Below are 17,390 nucleotides of genomic sequence, written 5' to 3' on the forward strand. Positions count from 1 at the left end.
CTCATATGGAATCATGGCATGTGCAAGGTCATCATGCCAGGCATGCTTTTGTTCTTATTGTTTTAAGATCTTTCATTGTCTTAACTGTTGGTCTATTTAGGTTTTTTGTCGATATGCCTCAGTTTAGGCAGATTGTATGTGTCCAGAAAGCCATCATTTTTTCTGTTTTCCAATTTGTTAGCATGTGGTTGTAATAATACCTGATGATTCTTTTTATATCTGAGTTGTCTCGTTGTTACATCTCCTTTTTTATCTCTGAATTTATTGGTTTGGATCCTCTTCCTCTTTTTTGGTTAGTTTGACCAATGACAGTCAATTTTTTTTAAAAAAAAGACTCTTGGATTAACTGATACTATGTATCCTCTTTCACATAAATTGTGTTTATTTCTGTTCCATTTTAATTATTCCTTTCTTCTTATTAACTTTGGGTATATTTTGTTTTTTTTATTTTTTTAATTTTTTAAATTTTATTTTAAATTCGTTAATTACATTGTATTATGTGACACAGTTTCATAGGTACTGGGATTCTCCCCACCCCTCCCCAAACCCTCCCACCATGGTGGATTCCTCCACCTTGTTGCATAACCACAGTTCAAGTTCAGATGAGATTCCCCCATTGCGAGCATATACCAAACATAGAGTCCAGCATCTTATTGTCCAGTCAAGTTCAACGGCTTCTTAGGTATACTCCCTCTGGTCTGAAGACAGAGCCAGCAAAGTATCATCCCGATCAATTAAAAGCTCCAACATACCATCAGCAAAAATTTACATCACCATGGAATTAATTGACATAGTAATGAGTAACCAATATGGTAAAAGTAAATGCGATTTCTTATCCACCTTCTGTGACCACCTCATTGACATTTCTATGTTTTGTTGTTATTCTGTATCTTTGTGATGCATTGATAGGTTATTTATTTGATGTATTTTTCTGTTTCTAAATATAAGCATTGCTATGAACTTCTCCCTTTACACTGCTTTTGCTATATTCATAGTTTGATATATAACGCTGCATATTCATTTGTTTCTGTGACATTTCTATCTACCTTTTGGTTTCTTCCATGATCCACTGCTCATTCAGTAGCATGTTGCATTCAGTCTACGCATGTTTGCATAATTGCCAGAGTTCAATTAGCTATTTCCAACTTCATTCTGTGGAGGTTAGAAAAGATACATGGTATGATTTCAATATTTTTTGCTGCTTACTGAAGCTTGCTTTATGACGTAGAATATGGTCTGTTCTAGAATAGTTTCCAAGAATTGAGGAAAAGCAAATGTATTCTACATTTGTGGGATGAAATGTTCTGTAGATATCATTTAGGTCCATTTGGTCCATAGTATAGACTAACCCTTGTTTCTTGTTGATTTTCTGGCTCATCAATTGTTGAAAATGAAGTGTGAAATCCCTTATTATTATTGCATTGGAGTCTATGTCTCCCTTTAGATCCATTAATGATTTTTTAAAAGCCAGATGCCCTAGCATTGAGTGCATATACATTTCCCATAGTAATTTCTTCTTGTTGAATTCATCTTTTAATCACTGTATGATGTCTTTCTTTACATCTCTAAGCAGTCTCTATTTTGCCAGTTATAAGAAAGGCTCCGGCTACTCAGTACTTCTTCCCATTGGCATGAAATGTATCATTTTCATCCTTTCACTTTCAGTTTGTGTGTATCTTTGTTGGTTAAATGTGTTTTTGGTAGGGATTAAACACATGCGGTCTTGATTTTTAAGCCATTCATCCAGTCTATATCTTTTGAAGAGGGAATTCAGGCCATTTGTATTCAGGATCATTATTGAAAGGTAATGACTTGGTCCTATCATTTTGCTATAAACATTTTCATTGTTTTCTTTGAATTTTCTTTTTACTTTTACTGAGAGATTTTTCAACCTCTCATTCTTTATTTATGGTGATTATCTTTCTCCATTTTCTTGTGTAGCACATCCTTAACCATTATTCATAAAGCTGAATGGATACTGACAAATTCTTTAAATCTGTTTGTTTTGAAAGGTCTTTATTTTGCCTGAATTTATAAATGGGATATTTGTAGGACACAGTATTTGGGTTGCCTATTTCTTCTCCTAGGTCCTGGCATATGTTGTCCTGTGTCTCCTAACCTTTAGGGCTTGTGGTGAGAAATCGTGTTAGTCTAATCATGGATTCTCTAAAGGTAAGCTGGCATATTTCTAATGCACATTTTAGAATTTTTTCCTTATATTTTGCTGTTGAAAGTTTGACTGTAATGTGTCATGGTGAAGGTCATTTCTGATTATGCCTATTAGGAGTGCTATGTGCTTGCTGTACCGAGACGTCGCTTTCTTTCTCCACATCGGGGAATGTCCTGCTGGTACTTTGCTGAATAGTCTTCTAATGCATTCTCTCCCTTCACACGTTCAGGAATTCCCAAGATATGTATACTTGTTCGCTTTATAGTGTCCCATAAATCTCAAACACTATTTTGAGTTTTTAAATTTTTTCAACTTGCTTTTTATTAAACTGGGATGTTTCCAAGGATTTATTTGACATCTTAGATGTTCTTTTTTTTTTAGCTTCTCCAAGCCTATTGTTGTGGCTTTTCATTTTCTACTTGATATATTGAATTCTTCATTTCTAATTATTTTCACTTGATTTCTATTTCCTTAAGATTTGATTAATATTTTTGTTGGAAAATCAGAGAGAATGATCTTTCATTTGCTGGTTCACTCCCCAAGTGACCTTAACAACCAGAGCTGAGCTAATCCAAAGCCAGGAGCCAGAAGCTTCTTCTGGTTCTCCCACTTGGGTGCAGGATTCCAAGGCTTTAAGCTACCTTCTACAGCTTTCCCAGGCAACAAGCAGTAAGCTGGATGGGAAGTAGAGCAGCTGGGACATGAACCAGCATCCACATAGGATCCTGGTGCAGACAAGGCAAGGATTTTAGCTACCAGGCTATTTGTCACACCCCAAATTCTCTTTAAGAGCTCAATCTCAGGCCTGGTGTGGTAGCCAAGCAGCATGCACAGGGATCCCATATGGGTGCCAGTTCTAATCCTGGATGCCCTGCTTCCCAACCAGCTCTCTGCTTGTGGCCTGAGAAAGCAGTAAAGGATGGCCCAAAGCCTTGGACCCTGCACCCACATGGGAGACCTGGAAGAGGCTTTGGGCTGCTGGCTTTGGATCAGCTCAGGTCTGGCCATTACAACCACTTGAGGGGTGAATCAGCAGACAGAAGATCTTTCTCTCTGTCTCTCCTCTTCTATGTATATCTGACTTTCCAATAAAACAATAAATCTTTCTTTTTTTAAAAAAAAAAAAAGCTCAATCTCTTTGAGGAATTTTTGATCCATATCATGTGTGCATTTCTTTTTTAAAAGGTATTTATTTTATTGTTTTATGATGCAGTTCCACAGGCTCTGTTGTGTGTATTTCTTTTTTTTTTTAAAGATTTATTTTATTTTATTTTATTTTTTTTAAATTATTTATTATTTAACTTCAGTAATTACATTGTATTATGTGACACGGTTACATAGATACTTGGGTTCTCCCCACCCCTCCCCAAACCCTCCCACCATGGTGGATTCCTCCACCTTGTTGCATAACCACAGCTCAAGTTCAGTTGAGATTTCCCCATTGCAAGCGTATACCAAACATAGAGTCCACTATCTTATTGTCCCGTCAAGTTGAACGGCTTCTTAGGTATACCCTCTCTGGTCTGAAGACAGAGCCAGCAGAGTATCATCCCAGTCAATTGTGTGTATTTCTTTATCTCAGTAATTTCTCTGTACTTTTTAGGAATCCTGTGATAATTTTTTTTGCATTTATTTTTAGACATTTCTTCAGTCTCTTCATCTTCACATTCTAATATTGGAGTAGTTATGCTCCTTTTTTCGGAGTCACAATGTCTTCCTTGTTTTGATTTCTTGTATTTCTGTATTTTTAAGCATTTATGGAAACATTTGTTGGCTTTCTCTTGTGGTGGTTGTTATCTTTGATCCATACCTCTCTAGTTTGGAGAAGTGACTGCTCCTTCAGGTATGTTCATGTCAAGGCCGGGGCACTCAGGCCAGTGCCCAAGTATAAGCTGAGAACACAGAGTGATACCCGGTTGGGCGTGGTATGATCTCTTCATTTGTCAGGATTAGCCCACTGTGAAGAGCTGCTTTGACACATCATGATCACGCAAAGCTCCTCTCATGCCAGGGCTCACACTTGGTGCTGCAACCCAGATAGTGTGGGTTAAGACAAGTAGGTGATGACATGTGTCCATCACCGAGTAGTTCCACTGCCCTAAAAGCCCTTACACACCTCTTATCTTTCCCATATCCAACCACTGACAACCTCTGTTCCTTTTACTTTCTTTATAATTGCCTTTTGCAGCCTGTAATTCCATTTGAATTACGTAATATCAAGCTTTTTCATGTTGATTTCTTTCACTTAGTGTTACGTATTTAAGCTTCCTCTGCGTCTTGTCTTGACCGAATGAATGGCTCGCTTCTTTCTATCTCAAGTTCTATTTCGTTGTCTAGATGTGTTACAGTTTATCTGTCTACCTCCTTGAGAACATTGTGATTGAGCTGAAGCTTTTCCAACATGAACGAAGCATCAGTGCACCTCACCTGTAAGTCTGTGTAGGCTGAAGTTTTTGACTCCTAAGTACCCCTGATACAGTTCTATTTTTTTTCCCACCTAAAACTTCTGCTGATGGATTTTTGTTGCAGTAAGCTGTGGTTCTCCATGTTTGCTTGTCTTGCTGAGAAGGAATATTCTGTACTATGACCTAATTTTTCTTATTTGCCTAGGAAAATCTGTTGCTTCTTCAGTTCACTCTTATTTTTACCTGTTGTTAAAATTGTGTGGTGACTTCCAGGCTTTATGTACGCTGGAACAGGAGCCAAAATCTCTTTGAAAAGTTTTCATATTACACATTAATTCTCTACTTGCAATGGAGCTGTTTCTATTTTCCATTCATTTATGAGTTTATTTGATAGTTTGTGGACTATTGAAATATGCACTTCACTGAAGTTTTCTAACTTGTTAACATACAGTAATTCACATTGTTTTCTTATGCTACTATTTATTTCTATAAAGGTGATGGTAGTATCTCTCCTTTTACTCTTGATTCTAGTAGCTTGGATTTTCCCTGTTTTTTCATGATCATTCTATCTAACATTTTAAAAATTTTCTTAATATTGTTAGCCAATTTTCAGATTCATCGTTTTCCTATTATTTTTATATTCTTTCTTTCTTTATACTCAAGCATTAATCCTCACTGTTTGATTTTAGGCTCCTTTCCCTTTTTCCATGCCTAGAGATGTAAGATGATTTATTTTGGGTCTTCTTGTTTCTTGTTAATGCTGTTGTAGTTGTTGTGGTCATTGTTTCTTGTTAATGTTGTTGTGGTCATTAATCTCGTTCTAACTATTGTTTGGCAGCACCATTTTGAGAATGGAATATTGAGGTGACAACTATAATTCTCATTACGTTGCCAGGTTTTGCCTTGCCTATGCTGAGGCTCTTCTGAAAATGTTTTCAAATGTTCTATCTCCCCAGTGCCTTTTTATAAAGTGCCCCTCTTTATCTTCAATACATTCTTATTCTCAATCTTGGTTTACCTGTTGTTAATATGATCATTGCAGGTTTCGTATGATCCCTGTGTGAGTGTACAGTTTTCCATCCTTTAACTAACCATTTACTTTGTATTTTAAAACCTAAATTGTGTCTTCCATGTAGAGTCTGGTTGTACCTGGCTTTGTTTTCTTACCCAGTCTGATGGTTTCTGGTTTCTGACTGGATTGTTTAATCCATTCATACTTAAAGCTATTCTTGCTATAGTTTATTTCTAACATTGTAATACTTTTTAATGTCCTATGTATACTTTCCTCTTCATTTCTCCCTTATTGCTTTATTTGCACTAAGTGATTATTTTATAGTCTAACATTTTCATATCTTTAATTAGTTGTTCAAAATATTCCTTAATTTTTATTGCTTGCTTTAGAACTTTTCCTATACATCTATGATATCAGAATCCGTCTCATCTTACACCCAACTCAATTCCAGTGAGATACAAACACGGCTCAAAGCTCTATTTCCCTTTTTCTCATTTTGAAACATTTTCATTTTATGTATTATATCTATGCATGCTGAAACTCACAGTTCTTTTATGTAAGCATATGTCTACTAAAAACAGAAAATTTGATGTAGTCATAGAGTGCACTGATCTTTGTTACCCTTTTTAGTTTCTGTTCCTGCGAATTTGAGTTAATTCCAGGTGTTGTTTTTTCACTCTAATACAGTGTTGTTCCTACCCACTCCTTTGTGCTATTATTATGAAATGTATTTTCGTATGCTGCTGCCCAACAATACAATTTTATACATATTATTTAACGATCAATTTTGATATCAGCTAAAGAAGTAAACATTTTACCTTTAGTATAGTTACATAATTACTTTGCTCTTTTCAAGATGTTTCACTTTTTAGTAAACAGATAACAGTACGTTTCTTATGTATACCATATTGTTTTGAAGGTCATATGCATTGGGGAATGGTTAAAACTAATTAATTTACAATTCTGACTGCACCCGCATTTTTTGTTGTAGGGAGAACACACATCATTCACTCATTTTACATTTTTCAGGAACATACTAGACTGTCACTGGTTATAATCAGCTTGCTAAAGTATGCTGTTGAAGTGTGTTCATGTATCCTTTGACCACTGTTTTCCCACTCCAACCACCCCAACCTCTGGTAACTACCATTCTGTTTCCTACTTTGGTAAGATTAGCTTCTAATGGTTACATGTGAGTAAGATATGTGGAGCTTGTCTCTTCATGTCTGATTAGTTGTATTTAATATATTATCCTCAGATTCATCCACATTGTTGCGAATGATGAATTTATTCTTTTTATGCCTAAAGAGTACTCAATTGTGTATAGAAGCCACATTCTTTATGCAAATATTATTTGATAGACACTTAGGTTGAGTCCACATATTGGCTATTGTTGAGTACCCTTGTGGTACTCAACAATAAATGTCACTTCAACTTGCTGATTTCAATTCCTTTAGACATAAGTCTAGCAGTGGTGTTACTGAGCCATATAGGAGTTCTATTTTTAATTTTTAAAGGAACCTTCATATAATTTTCCATAATAGCTACACTAATCTGTATTTCCATTAGTATGAAAGTCTTTTCTCTACATTCTCAACAGCACATGTTATCTTTGATGTTCTTATAACATTCATTTTAATTAGAGTGAGGTGACATTTCATTGTGGTTTCTATCAACATATCCCTGATTATCAGTAATATTTGATATATTTTTTATATACCTACTGGCCAATTGTACATGTTCTTTTTTATTTTCTAATATTTTAAAATAAATTATTTGTTTTTCATGATAGAGTTCCTTAGGCTCAGGGATTTCCCCTCCCACCCTCCTCCACCTTCTTTCCCACACTGCTGCCCCACAAACTGTAACAATAATCCAATCCCTCAAAAACAGCCACAAATCTGTCATTCTGCTATTTTAGTGTATCCTGACACTATCGATATGGAGCATGGTATAAAGTCCAGCATTCTATATTCAAGATATACTTAACAGATTCACTTGGAGTCCATCTTTTATTCAGAAGTAGAGATGTGTACTGCAATGAATTGCTACCTCATGATATACTTGTCTACATTATATAGGTCCTATAGATAAACATATGTGTATATATATGGATCTTGTATTTTACATGAAGGTTGCCTTATATCAGAGACAACATATAATATTTTTCCTTTTGTGACAGGCATATTCAAGAGCTTGAGTGCGTATGTGGGTGTTGAGCTACAGGGAAATTCTCTTACCATTCAAGTCGCCAAAGTTCAGCCTGAGTGATTTTTTTTCATTATTTATTGTGAAGTGGGGAAGCTAGTTTTGTTTGCCTGGGAATATTGATTTCATAAATCTTCCAATCGCTGGTTCACTCCCCAGATGGTTGCAAGACTCTGAGCTGGGCTGAAACTTTGAGCTGGGAACTTCTTCCAGGGGCCATTAGAATATTTGTAGCATCACTCACGGGCCATACAACTTGATCAGTTTAAAAATCAGTCTGCCATGGCTTTATTTATAGATGCTGAGTCCTGCTTGCAGTTGCCTTTGCTGGGCCAGACAAAATGATTTCACAGGTAAACATATGAGCCATGTGCAGGGTCTCGCCCACCCTGGACAGAGAGCAGGATGAAACTCTCATTAAAGATCTGACTGCGTACTCTCTTCTTAGATACCCTGCAGATCCTCAGACTAAACTTCTATGTAACAATGAATTCTCATATTTTCCCTTATTTTTCATTTCTTCTTTTGCTAAAACAAGCCTCTGTATGTTGAAGTATAACATATTATTTTCTAAATTTGTATTCTAACATTTCCACTTATTTCTTTCGACATGACTTATTATATAGCTATAAATTTTATTTTACTGTATTACAGTATTGCTTGCCAATACTGCTTATTATTAAATTTATTGTTATTTAACCATTAAATTAAAAGTTCACATCCTAAGCTATGTTAAATGTACCATATACGTTTCACTAATATGGTAGTGTTGCAACAGAACTATATTGCTCTGAGTCTGTAACTCTACAGTGTTTCAACCCTAACTATGGTTCCTTTATTTGTCTAGCACGGTTCATGCTGAGTATTTCCAGAAGCAGTTTTTAAAACAAGAAAAAGTCATTCCACAGACTATTTTTGTGATGAATAGAAAAATAAATAGAATTCATACCTAGTTCATCACACGTGAAACCTCCAAAAGGAATACTAGTCCTTCTCTCGGCTTTCTTTTCTCAGGAGACCACAAAGCCCACCAGTCCTGGAGTTCAGAGTGTGGAAATCGATGTATTCTCTGATGATAACTACTCAATTTCATGGAATCTCCAAAAGGTGACTTTTCTAGTATCTTGTGGGAAGGAGCATGTTGCCCATCCACAGCCAGCTCTAAGACAGCCATTGTGAAAAACTTCCAGAGCTGAACTTAAAGCAAAGTCTAGGGCAATGTCCCACTAGTACACTTGGGTAAAGACAATTTATGGGGGATGAGGGGGCTTCCCTGAGAAGGTTAGGAGCCTTAATAGCATTCTTGGCCTCTACCCAGTAGATGCCAGTGGCATCCCTTGGTGAGGTCATCAGATATGATGTCAACAAGGAGAAGAAAACCAACAGAACCGCTGGCTGGAACCTAGCATTCCCACAGTCCAGAGAACTGAACCAATGAGTCTCAGTCATTCTTAGTACCTGACTTCCCTGCCTGGAGCTAGGGGGCCTGTCAAGATTTTGCTTTGTACAAAGGGAAATGTTGAGGGGCTGTGCCTCATACGCATTGCAGTTACTCCAGCAATCAGTCAGGGCAATCAGAGGACTCAGAGAAGCACAGCATTTGCTAGGTGTTTCCCTGACATTCTTCACACTCAGAAGCCTTTGACCAGTTGGAGTCATCCCTAGCAAGTCAGAAAAGGAAGACCTGGCTGCATCGTGGTGAGGTGAAGTCTCACAACTCCCTCTTTGCTCTGCTCTGACTTGCAGAAGCCTGACACGAACAGTGTCCTGTCTGAATGTAGTACCATTGATCCCCAGGACACCTTTAGGTGGTTAACTGATATGACTCCCGCAAAGCAGCCAGAGAGATGCTTGCCCAAAGGTAAGTACCAGTATCCCTGAACACAACACACAGAATCTTGTTCTTTGAAGCTCTGTCATTTGGGTAGATGTCTTCTTTATCTTTTTACTAAGTACCACAGCAAAGAGAGGGCATCTATAAAATTAGCATACAGGTAAAGAAAGTTTGAGTAACTTTTGCTTTATGTGGGCTTCACTCATACAACCCAACAAGCAGGAGACATGCTCTATAAAGCTCATTGGGTCAGCATGTCTGTGAAGTCTCCCATAATTCATCACCCATCATCAGAATGTATTTGAGGTAAAATGAATAAATAAATAAATAACATATGTTGCTCCATAATAGCCACAGAACATTAGTGGCATATACTAGTAACCATGTGCTGGTATCACTGAGCTGATCTCAACTGTCTCTGTCTGCTGAACTTGGCTCACCTTCTTCATGCAAGTGGCATTGGGTGAAATCAGTGATCTAATCCGGGATCAACCGGTAAACATGGCTCTGCCTGGCCTGTCTATAACTAACTCTCCTCTCAAAACCAATGAGTTGGCCTGACTATGCCATTTCCCCCACTTGAGTTAGTACCAGAGAGCAAGCAGACACAGGAATGTCTTTTGAAGGCCTAGTGTCGAAACTGAACAGTGTCACTTCCAGTTCACTTGAGTGTCCAGTCTACTGGCTCAGCCCATGTTCAAAGGGTTGGGAGGGGTCACTACTTCTTTAACAGGGAAACTGCAGGCCTCATGAGCAAGGGTATGAATACAGGAAGGGTGGAGACTTAAGGCAATTTACTACAGAATACTAATGGTGGTGCTACTACTAATTTCTTTCAGGCCTGTATTCCTACTTTCCATGTTGTAGAGTGGACAAGAGAAAGTCCGCCTGGATCCTTTGGTGGAACCTGCGGAAAACCTGCTACCAAATAGTGAAACACAGCTGGTTTGAGAGCTTTATTATCTTTGTGATTCTGCTGAGCAGTGGGGCACTGGTAAATTATCATGGTCTTGTGGGAATGCTGCATATTAGGGAATCTGGGGAAGCTACATGCTCTGACTTGGCTCTTCCTGGGGCTGTGAACGCAGGTAGACCAGAAAGCAGGAGGATCTGAGTTTTATACAACTATGCATACCATCTTAGCTCTCATGTGCTTTCATAAAGGCGAGTGCAAGCTAAGCAGAACAGGACTGGACACGCATGCAGAGATGGTCAACAGTGCAGCCCAGATCATTTCATTGTGCACATCTGTAGAGAAAGGAAATAAGAAACATCTGATCTACTGCCACCATATGTGGTCTACAGTCCAACAGCATCATCATTACTGGACAGCTTGTCACAAATGCAGAGTTGTGGGCCCACCACAAACCAACCAGATCAAAACCTGCATTATATCAAGTTCCCTTGGTGATTAGGAGCTCATTGGAGTTTGAGAAGCTCTGTTATTGGGCAGCTGTGTTCATCACAGGGGTCTCCTAAGCCAGGAAACACCTGTCACCATATAGGAGTCCCTGAAGTTCACAGACTATGGTCAACTTTCTCAGTCCACTGAGCTAACCCACACTATCTGAACTCACCTGTATCATGTCTATCCTCAAGACCAGAACACATGAGTCCCCTGATCTCCAGGAGCTTGGAGTAGAGAAGGTAGAGGAGCCATTATAAACCAGGGTCACAGTGATGTGATCAGACCATATAGCATAGAACATGTAGCACGGGCACCTACCTGTTTTTCTGGAATAGAACAATCTCCCACCAAAAAAAAAGGGCAATGAAGGTGAGATTGATGTTTTAAGATGTATTTTTCTTTTTTTTGGAAAAGCAGTTTTACAGAGAGGAGAGACAGAGAAAGATCGTCCACCCTCTGGTTCACTCCCCAAATGTCTGCGACAACTGAAGCTGAGCTGCTCCCAAATCGGGAGCCAGGAGTTTCTTTTGAGTCTCCCACGCAGGTGCAGGGTCACAAGGTTTTTGGCCATCCTGTACTGCCTTTCCAGCTCAATAAACAGGGCAGTGCACTGGAAGTACAGCAGCTGAGACACAACCAGTGCCCATGTGGAATGCTGGCATTTGCAGGCAGAGGATTAGCCAGTTGAGCCATCACTCTGGTACCTGAAGCCGATATCATAAGGCTGAGAAGGAATAAGGAAGGGGAAGGAGATGCAGTCTCCAGGCGGCTCCAAGATTGTTTCATAAAGACAATCTGTTGTCCCAAACACCCAACATCAGGGCTGATTTCCTTCCCGTCTTCAAGTTTGTCTTAATATCTCAAGTAGATTTAGTACCAGGCCCCTCTTCTCTCCTGTCTTTCACTCCCAGTAATTATAGAAAGGCCACACCACACAGTCTACACCTGAGTTGTAACGATCCTCCAGAATCATGCTTGCCTTCTACCTGAGTGAGCATTTGCACACAGCAGCCAAAAGAATCTCAGAAGACTTGTGGGGTGATTCCCAGTTCCAACGAAACTGTATCACATAATACAATGTAATCAATGAATATAAAAAAAATCTCAGAAGACTAGGTTATCTAATTTTTACAATCACATTGAATGAACGTTTAATATTTGAGGCAGATCACATGAGGTCCCAAACTTCCCAAATTCTGCACAGAAGCCTCAGTGGCAAATGGGCATGGCTCTTTATGGTGAGAGACATGGGCCTGGGGCATGTGACCTCGAGGCTACAGGAACTGCAGATAACACTGAAAGGGCCTCTGGAGATGGCCTGTGCCACCAGGTGGTTCTGGAAACGTCACCAAGACACACTTGACAGGAGTCGAAAGGATTAGGACATCTAGGGGCCTAGCGTGGTGGCCTAGTGGCTAAAGTCCTCACCTTGAACTCACCGGGATCCCATATGGGTGCCGGTTCTAGTCCCGGCGGCTCCACTTCCCATCCAGCTCCCTGCTTGTGGCCTGGGAAAACAGTTGAGGATGGCCCAAAGCTTTGGGACCCTGCACCCGCATGGGAGACCTGGAGGAGGTTCCTGGTTCCTGTCTTTGGATCGGCGCAGCACCGGCCATTACGGTCACTTGGGGAGTGAATCATTGGACAGAATATCTTCCTCTCTGTAAATCTGACTTTCCAATAAAAATAAATAAAAATCTTTAAAAAATAAAAAAAAAAAGATTAGGACATCTAGGGAATGTGGTGGGAAGATGACTGTAGGTATAGAGGGCCAGTAATGAGGGTCCAGAGAGCTTTAGAGACCACACAAGTATATGAATGGTATTTTTCTTCCTCCGTTTTCATTGGCTCAAAGAATGGTTTCCACTAAAAAAGCCCAGTCATAACATCTTTGAAGTAAAACCGTATTTCCAAGAAAGATACTAGCTTTTAGTTACATAAGGGAAAAAATGCATCAACTGGGAGTTTTTTGTTTTTTTTGTTTTTTTTTACAAGTATTCAGTCTGGCCTATGGCTTTCTTTATCATTTCAGGTATTTGAAAATGTTCATCTTAAGCAACAGCACAACATTCAAAAGTTACTCAGTTGTACAGACAACATCTTCACGTTTATTTTTATCCTGGAGATGGGTCTAAAATGGGTGTCCTTTGGATTTAGAAAGTATTTCACCAGTGTCTGGTGCTGGCTCGATTTCATCATTGTGATCGTAAGTTCATCGTGTCTGTGTCCCCAGCAGGCTGAAGCTGGGGAGGAGGGAGCAGAAGAGGGGATGAGCACAGCTACCTCACAGAAAGTTCACAGGAAATGCGATTAAAAGTTTACCCTTGTGCAAAAGTAAATAAATAAAAAATGAAATTAAAAAGCAAATGAAACCTATACATAATAAGGGATCTTCAAAAAAAAAGGTTCATGGAAATGAATGTTTTGAAACAACTCTACATGGATTTCAAAACTTTTTTCACTGAAAATCAACTTAGTTTTAAATTCCATTTTCCAAAAAAAAAAAAAAAATTTGGGCATTTTCTTGCCTGTAGGCTTCACACAGACACCTCTCCAAAGTATCACTTTGTTGTCATCTTGTCTTCACAGTACCTGCAAATGGCTGTCACTTGTCCATCAGGAGGCCAGTCTTTCCCAGCTCGAACCCTCCCCAATGCTCAGCACACACATGTACTGTGCTTCATACACTAACCATTCCAATCTTGTCCGTGGTGATGTTCACCCACTTCTCTCCACAAGCATGACAAACCTGGCAAGCTCACTTGGAATAACTCCAAGTATCTTTCAGTTCCCCATCCCCTTCTAACTTTTCATGTCTTTTCAAGACTTCTCAAAACTAGTCATCACCAACAGATTGGGCTGATCTCAATCTTGAGTTTTCACTAGTACAAAAGGATTTTTCGCTTACATTCTTTCATTTAATCTGCACAATGATCTTCCAGCTTACAGCGCATTATACAACTGCCACGTGACAGATGAGGAACCCTGAAACTCAGCATCAGCAAAACTTATTTCTGATCATGGAACCTAAGTGATAAAACTGGGATTCCCACCTCCATCCATGAATTGCCAAAGCTGATAATAGTTCTTGTGAGGCACATTTGTCAGTTGATTACAATAGGGGTTCTATCATGAATTCCATTTGTGTATTCTCCTATAATTATCACAGTAACTCTTTGGGGCAAGTACTATGATTTTTCCTATATACAGAGAAAGAATAATAGTACCTATCCCAAAATGTGAGAGAGCGGTAGATAAAGAAACACATTTAAGACTGCTGTACCTAGAAAGGGTAAATGTGAGATTCAAACCCAGTAAGTCTTGCTCCAGAGTGCTCAAGTTTACACGTACACTGTTTCTACTACGAGCTAGTACAGTACACTGTGTCCCTGCTATCTGAGGTAGTGGATGGGACAAATGGCAAGAGCACAAGCCATGTGGTCAGCAAAACCCTCTTGAAATTCACATTGTTGGAGGAAACAGATGGGTCATTGGTTCAGGCACTGTGGAAAGGCCTCAGTCCTGAAGGAGCTCCAACAGAACTCAAGGATGTGAGCAAGAGCATCTATTTTTCATTCTTATCAATGTCCACAGTGCTAAGAATTCCACACCAGTTAGAATCTGAAACCCACGTGAGCAGGCGATTGCTATAGTCATTAAAGGATCCTGTGCATGCTGGATACAGCCATTGGCATAGGACACTGAGTCCTAAAGTTAGCTTGCCTGCTGTCTTTCTGAGTTACCCTGAGCAGATCATTTCCCCTTTTCTTGGCATTAACTTTCTCATAGGTAAAAATGAGGATGTGCACTATAAACTGGCCAGAGAGACTAAATACAAAATAGGAGACATAAATGTAGCAATAACCCTTTCCAACATCAAAACAGTGATTCAAACATGCTCTGCAACAAAGGGCACCAGGCCCAGAAAGTTCTACAGGTGAGTTTTGGTAATCTTCAAAAGAGCAGTTAGCTTTAATATTAATAAAATTTTTTTTACAAAGAATAGAAAAAGAGGAAAATCTTATAAACCAATTAATAAAGCAAGTAGAATCCTGATAACGAAATGAATAGAACAAGAAAATAAAACAATCTTTTTAAAAAGATTCATTCCATTTTTGTTTGAAAGAGTTATAGAAAGCAGGAGAGAAAACACATTAAAAAGAGATTTCTCTTTTCATTCATCAGATTGTCAAAATATTTAAAGTTAGATGGTGCCTAACATTGAGAAGGAGATAGGAAAGCAATTTCCAATCACTGGTAATGTTTTAATTACTACAACCATTATGGAGAAAGTCTTGCATTATTGTAAAATTAGAAATAAGTCAGTCGTTTCTCGGCCTTATGGCTAAGATCAAGTGTAAAATTACAAACAAGTCCAACTTACAATCCATTAAATAACTTTCTCTTATATATCCAAGGGAAATTCTCATATGTATATCCTGTTTTTAAAATCCACTATGAGTAAAAACATCTTGGGTTGCATAGACCTTTTAAAATCTCTCAGTTCTGTCCACAGTAGCTCATTCAATGTATCTTGGTTGATGAACGTGTTACTGCTGCATTGAGGCTGGCAGGATGACGAGGCAGTATTTCTAGGCTGGAATGAACTATGGCATCAGCTGAGTCATCGATATGCTGACTCACTTGCTGTGCAGATGAGCAGCTTTCAAGGTGAGCCTGTGAGGACCCACTGTTCGCTGTCCGGCAGTGATGGACTCAGTGCACGGGGTCGATAATAATATACACAAGGACTATTGACTGATGGTCATTAGCTGAAGTTTATTAACAACATCAGACTTCTTAAAGACTGGGGGTCACATAGACACAAGCATTAGGGAGTCTCCTTTCCTTGGTCTGCCTGGAGCGGGCAAGCGCCTCTCTGTTTTTTCTATACAATTGTTCTCATCCAAATGATATCCAATCAATTGTTCTCATACAAATGATAGCTAATCCATTATTCCCATGCCAATGATATCCACTCAATTATTGTCATTCAAATGATATCCAATTAATTGTCCTCCTACAACCCATAATAGTAAGAGTGGTTGAGGCGCTACAGAGTCATCTCCAAACTGAAGTTCAGCATTCTGGGAGGTTTTAACTTCATGTACTTAACAGTTTTCCAGTCCATAGTCCTGTCCCCCCAGGGAGAGGAAAGCATCTTTTAATTCCCCTCTCCCCCACAAAGGATCTATTTGAGTAAGGGAAAAAATCTGTGAACAGGCAATTTAGCTTTCTTCCTGGTTTTTCGTCTGCTATCATTTCAAGCTTACAGACAAATTTCCAGGAATGGGGGAACGAGCTCCTCCCAGTGATTCAGGGGCCATCCAGCTGCTATTTGCTTTCCTGCTCTATTTTTTTTTCTAAATGGTTTGAGATTCAGTCACAACAATCATACCACTTCCCCGAGAAACACCTCAGTTTGTCTTTCCTAACCAGGGCACTGTCTCACAAAGTCATGGTACAACGACCAATACTAGGAAATTCGGCATTGACTCAATATGGAACCTACATGTCTCTACTTCCCACCACCATAGCAACACAGGAGGCAGTTCAAGAGCCCATGCTATCCATCAGCCAAGGGTGTTACTGATTTCTTGACATTCAGAATTTCTCTGATTTTCTTTGACTTTCATTCAAAACAAAAATGGTGGAAATGCATGACTTCTGTTTTTGTGAATGGTAGCTTTGCCAGACAGTCTGAAGCATGGCGGCTCCCTCCACCCTCGCCCTTCAGCAAGGTCTGACTTCCTGTGGATACAACGCTTCTGTCTCCCAGGAAGCGAGCTCAGAGCCCTTCCTGACTGACTTCCCTGGGGCCCACTTGCGGGCACAACACCTGTAGCTTCTCCTTCCGCCAGGTATCTGTGATCAGTCTAATCAACGTGAAGAGCTTGAAGTCCTTCCGGACTCTGCGAGCGCTGAGGCCTCTGCGGGCATTGTCACAATTTGAAGGAATGAAGGTACGTTTTCCAGTGGGATGGGTGTTCAGCCAACAGAGGAAGGTAGAGGAAGATGACTGCCCTTTGGCTGAACTGTCCTTCAGACACCAAGACTTCCCTTTTATTGGTACCTTTGCATCTCGAGGCATAGACTTTGAGAGGTAGGGGCAAGCCAAAGGTAGAGACATTACCTAAGAGTCTCTGTGACAACTCAAGTGAGCTCTGCCTTCCCTTGGGAATCCCAGGGCAAGTGTCCCTTAAAACACCATCCTCAATCATGCTTCTTGAGTTGACTTTGCAGCCGTATGAGTAGGTAAGGTCTTGCATTAGGGATAGGTGATAGACAGAGGAAAGCTGGAGCTCAAGCAGACCCATCTTGGAGAGATCATGAGCTGCATATGCTCTAGCCAG

General features: G+C 39.5%; 1 protein-coding gene across 1 annotated transcript in view; it reads left to right on the forward strand.

The window, feature by feature from the left end:
* Positions 1–17,390, forward strand: part of SCN11A (sodium voltage-gated channel alpha subunit 11) — a 92,792-nt gene that overhangs the window by 57,717 nt on the left and 17,685 nt on the right. The window contains exons 16-20 of the mRNA XM_058657032.1: positions 8,810–8,902; positions 9,542–9,656; positions 10,469–10,623; positions 13,070–13,243; positions 16,899–17,000. Of these exons, the coding sequence (XP_058513015.1) occupies positions 8,810–8,902; positions 9,542–9,656; positions 10,469–10,623; positions 13,070–13,243; positions 16,899–17,000 (639 nt within the window). The remainder of the gene's footprint in view (positions 1–8,809; positions 8,903–9,541; positions 9,657–10,468; positions 10,624–13,069; positions 13,244–16,898; positions 17,001–17,390) is intronic.

This window comes from Ochotona princeps, chromosome 30 (assembly GCF_030435755.1).
Source record: "Ochotona princeps isolate mOchPri1 chromosome 30, mOchPri1.hap1, whole genome shotgun sequence".
Lineage (NCBI taxonomy): Eukaryota > Metazoa > Chordata > Mammalia > Lagomorpha > Ochotonidae > Ochotona > Ochotona princeps.